The sequence below is a fragment of the Plecotus auritus genome (assembly GCF_963455305.1).
Source record: "Plecotus auritus genome assembly, chromosome: 10".
In the NCBI taxonomy this organism is placed as follows: domain Eukaryota; kingdom Metazoa; phylum Chordata; class Mammalia; order Chiroptera; family Vespertilionidae; genus Plecotus; species Plecotus auritus.
Genome location: NC_137785.1, coordinates 30,819,874 through 30,826,042, shown reverse-complemented (window position 1 = coordinate 30,826,042; position 6,169 = coordinate 30,819,874). Strand labels below are relative to the sequence as shown.

At 50.1% G+C, this 6,169-nt stretch overlaps 1 protein-coding gene across 1 annotated transcript; it reads right to left on the bottom strand.

The window, feature by feature from the left end:
- Positions 1-2,379: 2,379 nt before the first annotated feature.
- LOC308235826 (free fatty acid receptor 2) lies at positions 2,380-4,559 on the bottom strand. Its single transcript, XM_080644978.1, has 2 exons — positions 4,479-4,559; positions 2,380-3,978 (listed from the first exon to the last, which is right to left on the bottom strand). The coding sequence occupies exon 2, from the start codon at positions 3,969-3,971 to the stop codon at positions 2,982-2,984; it is 990 nt and encodes a 329-aa protein (XP_080501104.1). The 5' UTR covers positions 3,972-3,978; positions 4,479-4,559; the 3' UTR covers positions 2,380-2,981.
- Between the last annotated feature and the right edge of the window lie 1,610 nt (positions 4,560-6,169).

Below are 6,169 nucleotides of genomic sequence, written 5' to 3'. Positions count from 1 at the left end.
AAAAGAGAAATATGCAAATTGACCGTATCTCCACAACATCCATCAGCCAATCAGGAGTGAGTATGCAAATGAACCCAACAAATATGGTGGGTTAATTTGCATACGCAGGTGTGGAGCAAAGACTGAAGATTAAAGAGGCTTGGCTTCTCTGCTGCTGCTGGAGTGAAGGCCTGGGTCCCGGGTGCTGGAGGAAAACCAGTGCCAGCAGCCAGGGAAAGGAAGGCCTATTGCATGAATCTTCGTGCAACAGGCCTCTAGTACTCTATAATTTCTCAGCAATTTTATATATGCAGTCTCATTTAAATCCTCAGAATGACCCTGGGAGGCATACATTGCCTTCATTATTATGATTTGGAAATAGAGGCTGGAGGTGTGACTTGCTCAAGGTCAAGCAGCTAGTAAGCAGAACCAACACTGAAGTCAGGGCTCTTATGACACCAGTCCAGTGTTATTTTGAGGAAGGAAAAGAGAGAAAATGAGCTCTCAATTAGATGGAGGTAATAAGGGACGTCTTTTTGAAGAAAGTAAATATGGGGTTTTATAAGAAGCAATCAGCAGATGGGGTTGCGGTAAGGGGGCCTTATAAACAGAAAAGGTCCCAAGAGTAATTTTTTTTGACATATTGGGCCCTCAAGGTAGGCCAGTGATTCTTGACTGAGCTGTCTATTATAATCACCTGGGGAGCTTTTTAAAGCTCGCCTGTTGCCTGCCCCTCACCCCCCGAGATTCTGAGTCAGTAGATTTTAGGTGCCCACTTGTGTTATTTATATATCTCTACATGTAATTCTGATGTATAGCCTCTGTTGCAAACCACTAGGATAGGGTCTGGAGGTCAGTTAACTAGATAGAGTAGTTTAGGGGTCCTTATTGTGGAGAAATGAGTTAGGTAGATGGAATTGGGAAGGGGGAGAGGATACAAAGCAGGTAATGGTATGATATGAGTTCCTGAGAGGAAACTTTTGATGATAAGAAAACCCTGCCGGTCTCTAAGCAGGAGAGTAGGATGTTTTAAGCCCCCTGTGGACGCTAATAACTTTGAGTCAGGACACAGTCCACGTTCCCTTTCTAAATCCAGTCTCTACTCATCAATCTAAACAAGATTATGTCAGTCCCCTTACTTAATCCACTCTCATTACATCTTTACCTTAAAATGTTCCTGTGGTTGTGGCCCATGTGGCTCAGTGGTTGCAGCGTCGGCTCATGCACTGAAGGGTCATGGGGTTGATTCCTGGTCAATGGCATGTACCTCGGTTGCAGGTTTGCTCCCTGCCCCTGTTTGGGGTGTATGTGGGAAGCAACCAATCAATTTCTCTCTTTCTCTTTCTCTTTCTCTTTCTCTTTCTCTTTCTCTTTCTCTTTCTCTTTCTCTTTCTCTCTCTCTCTCTCTCTCTCTCTCTCTCTCTCTCTCTCTCTTCTCTCTCTCCCTCTCTCTCTCTCCCTCCCCCCCCCCCTTTTTACTCTCTGAAAAGCAATGGAAAAAATAGCCTTGGGTGAGCATTAACAACAACAACAACAAAATGTTTCTGTGGTTTCAGATTCATCACACTTTGCTGCTGAGTCTGGTTCTTTATCCCATTTTTGACCTCCCTCTGCTTGCAGAAATGTTACAAAAATTGTGGACACTCACTTTCAGAGTTTTTACTAGGAGCCCAGTTCACAAATTTGTGCACCTTGAAAGGAACTGTGGGCCTCAAGGCTGCGGTGGAAACAGGGGTTGGTCTCAGCCCATCCTCCACACCCCAGCCCGGCCCCTCCCGCCGCAGCCCCTCCCCCCATTTGCTGCTGGCAGCCCCGCTCCTGCCGCCTCTCCCATGTGCTGACGGTGCCAGCAGCGGGTGCGAGCAGCGGCTGCTGCCCTGATCACCCCTCAGGAGCAGGGGAAGGTGGAGCCCTGAGGGGCCATCAGGGCCAGCAGCCACCTCTCACACCCACTGACGGCACTGAGTGATCGGGGCCGGTGCCGGGTGCCAGCAGCGGGTGCGAGCGGCAGCTCTGGCGCCGGCAGCAGGTGTGAGCACCGGGTGGGACTGTGGCACACAGGAGCAAAGAATTTTCAGTAACCACCAGAGGCTTGCCCAAATGACAGCAACAGGTGCCCCACCTTGGTCTGGTGCTCCTGCTCACCTGCTCTACCATTCCGCCGCTGCCAAGGCCCTCCATGTTCCACATGCGCCCCCTGGTGGTCATAGCAACCGGTTGTTCAGTTGTTCCCCCATTCGGTCTATTTGCATATTAGCCTTTTATTATATAGGATTTTCAATCTGCCAGACCAGGCTGTCTATTCCTGTGCTAGTCAGTCCTGAGCTCTGTCTGATGGGTGCCAAGCTGTATCCTGACCTGTGTGAGGTGCCATGGAGGGAGAAGACAAGACCCAGACCTCAAGAAGTTCCCAGTTTAATGGGGTAAACAAGATACATACATGAAGACAGCGGGAGCATAGTTACAAAGCAGCAGGTCTGATCGATACATTAGAAATCTAAAGCATTAGCAACCCAATCAAGCCCTCAGCCCCTCCTCCAAGTTCCCTTGGCTCAGAACTTCCCTGAGTCTCCTTTGACCTCATTTAGTATTTCTCTTCCATCTCTTTCCCATTGGCTTCTTTATAGTATCAACAGCTAGGCCAGTGTCTAGGTGTGGTGTCAAAGCTTATAGCAAGATCTTTAGGATTCTCTGCTTCAGTCTGATCATCCCCAGCTACCGACCACCTCATAAGGACTGAATTCATAATAGCCACCTTGCTTTCAAAGCATGGTCTGAGAGTGCTTCTATTCCTAACCATTTCTTCTTTGGTCAGGGAGCTGTGTTCCATTGGGAAGGAAAATTCAATCAGGAAGAAATATCCAGCTGGTAAGAGAGATTTGTATAGTCTCAGTAATGGATTGGTCTAAGGATTCCTGAATCCAGAACCCTCATCCTCTCCCTCTCCCAGCCCGCTCAACCCATACATAGCCCCCAGCACCTCTGAAGGTCCATGCACAACCCTAGTCTGTGGTGAAGTCAGAACTCGGTCCTCCTTCTGCTTGACTCACACCCCTGTCCCCACTTGTCATCTCTGTTATCTCTCTGCCTCTGCGTCCCAACAGAGAGGAGCCCTGATGCCGCAGCATCTGAAGCCCTTTTCCAACGGCTCTGCGCACATCTGAAGAAGAGAAGTAGAAAAGCAGGGGGTCCAGACTGGCGTTGAGGGAACTGAACACCACAGCTTCTGCTCGCCATTTGGGGCTTTTCTTCGTGTAAAACCCCACCAGGTGGGACACGTTATAAGGCCCAAAGCACACCAAGAAATTGAGGAGTGTCACAACAGCCAGCCCCACAGCCCGGCGCCTCCTTTGGACCCCGACATGGGGCTGGGTGAGCATGATCCACACAAAGCGCCAGTAGCAGAAGATGGTGACCCCCATGGGGATGAAGAAGAGGACCAGGCACAGCTCCAGCCGCACAGGAATCACCACCTCCAGCTGCTTTTCGGTGAAGTTCTCATAGCAGGTAATTTCATTTGTATTTGTGGCATTCTCGGTCGAGTTCAAGTACTGAACAATGATCACGATGGTGCAGTGACCAAAGGACATGATCCAGGCGACTAGAGCAGCAATCACTCCATATATAGGCCGACGGGACAGCTTGTACTGCACGGGGAAAGCCACTCCCAGGTAGCGCTCGATGCTGATGCCTGCCAGGAGCCACGTGCTGCAGTAGATGCTGCTGTAAAAGCCGAATCCTGTGAGGGCACAGACAATCTCAGGCAGATACCAGTGGAAGTCAGATGCAGCCTCAATGATCTTGAAGGGCAGCAGCAGCAGCAGCAGAAGGTCTGCCAGTGTCAGGCTGAGCAGGAGGATGTGGACAGGTGCAGGGTGGGGCTGGCGGACCCGGCCCACGAAGGCCCGCAGGGCCAGGAGGTTTGCAGGAAGACCAGTGAGGAAGATGATGATGTAGGCCGAGAGAATCAAGGAGCTCTTCAAGTTTGGCATGACTATTCTGGAAGAGGATGAGAAAGGGCAGGGTCAGGAGTCCCCACTCACAGCCTGCAGACCTGCCTCCGGTTCAGGATGAGGACATCCTCTCTGGCAGCTCCCCTTCCCAGGCCCAGGCTTTCTGCTGCCACCACTGCTTGCTCACAACACCTGCTAGAACTGCCCAGAGCAATTATTGACTTTGCCTGGGGCGGGATATTAACTGCGAGTTATTACGTTTGCCATCATGTGTCTCTGGGGGAGACCAACCCTTGGCTTCCCAAGGGAATTCCCCTCTGGTTTCCCAGCCTTTCTCCTGCTCTCCTCACAGATACAGGAAGTTACTGATATCAGTTTCCAACTTTCCTTAAGTCCCTTCCTCAGTCAGAGATCTTCAGAGAGAAAAGGCAAGCCTTCTCACACAGAGAACGCTGTGAGAACCAGGCCCCCACCCAGTGCTGACTTGCCACACAACCCCCCACACACCAAGGAAACAGGTGCCCAGTCCCCAACCCATCTCCCTACCTCGTTTTCCTCTCCTTTTACAGAACACAGATTCTCCTCCACCGTTTCCTCCTCTGTCCAATACCAGACTCTGGGACTGTACTAAAAAAGGAAGCCAGTTAAGTATGGGGGTGGGGGCAGTAGGAGGAACAGTGAACCAGCACTATTTTGGGGGACTTGTCCCCCAGAAAGTTAGAGAATATTCAGGAAAACCTGCAGGCAGTCACTGGCTCCTGAGCCTGGGGTTTTGACTGTAAACAGAAGAACTCTTCTTAACGGGGTAATTCAGTTTCCACTTTGGTTATGACCCTCACCACCCACACAGTCTGGCCCCTCCATCCTCTTCCAGGCTTGATGTCCCAGGCCTCTTTTCCTTGCCCCCACACTGGCTCCCGTCTCCTTATATTCAATTCTGACAGATTTCCTCCAGTTCAATACTGTCTCCTCCCAATCCTGATCCTGCCATCACTTCCCAGAGCTCAAGCACTAAGCTAGCTGCCTTGCCTTGTCTTCGTTCTGGATAGATGGCTTCTTGGAAAAGAAAGTCTGAAAGCTGCTGGGAAGGAGAAACAGAGCTTCAGCCACTGCTACTGCCCATTTCACACAGGAAAATATTGTAAGGAACCTGGCTGCTAGAAAGCTTTTATACCCGCACAAGTCATGTGACCAGAGAGAGGAAGGTCAGTAATTGAGCACTGTCTCCTCTCCAACCCGAAGGAAAAGGCGCCTGCATCTTTCGTCTCACCCTAGAGGCCCTCACTCAGACTTCCAAACCCAATTCCTGAATTTCTTTTCAATCCTAGGCATTTTTCCCATTTCCCAAATCAGAGTCTCTTCTTTTTTCTAAGCAATTTCTTCTGTAATTCTACTCATTCTCAGAAAAGAGGATTTCTACTTCCTTTTATTCTTCAACTAGAGGCCCGGTGCACGAAATTCGTACATGGGTTGTGTCCCTCGGCCTGGCCAGTGATCAGGGCTGATCTGGGCCTTCTGGCTGCTGGCTGGGGCCTCCCTTCCCTGGCTGCCGGCTGCCAGTGAGGGTCTTCCTACATTCCATGCTGCCCCCTGGTGGTCAGCGCACGTCATAGCGAGTGACCAAACTCCTGGTCTCCCAGTCGAACTCCCGAGGGGACATTTCATTGTGACTTTGGGGCAGATCAATTTTCTGAACATTAGTTTCCATTTCAGTCAAGTGAGTTCAGGAATACTTATATCCCAGGATTTCTGTGAGGAGTCAGTGAGGTAGCATATGTAAAGCATTTGGGCCAGTGCTTAGCACTTCGTAGATGCTTTTAGGTGGAAATGCTCCCTCCTTTGAAGCCTGTTGGACAGCTTCAGAGAGAGTGAGCCACTTGATAAAATATCCAGAGGCTGAGGACACAGACCTGCAATCTGACTTGGGAAAGTGTCAGGGATTCAGTGGGCCTAAGGTGCCTGTGTGGCCTTTCTAGGGGAATGGTAGTCAGGCTCCATTCCTTTCCCCCATACATTCTCTCCCTGTGAACTGGGCCAACCTCTGAATCACCCTATTCTTTTCTCACTATCTTCACCTGTATAGCTCCCATTGAAACACATGCCTGAGGAAACAAAGAGTCAGAACATGTTTCCTTTTTGACCTAAGGAATGGGTCTCTGTTTTGCCATCTGTGGCCTGATCCCTACTCACAGAATCTTCATTCTTTCTCAAGTACGTACTTATTTCCTATTGCTTGC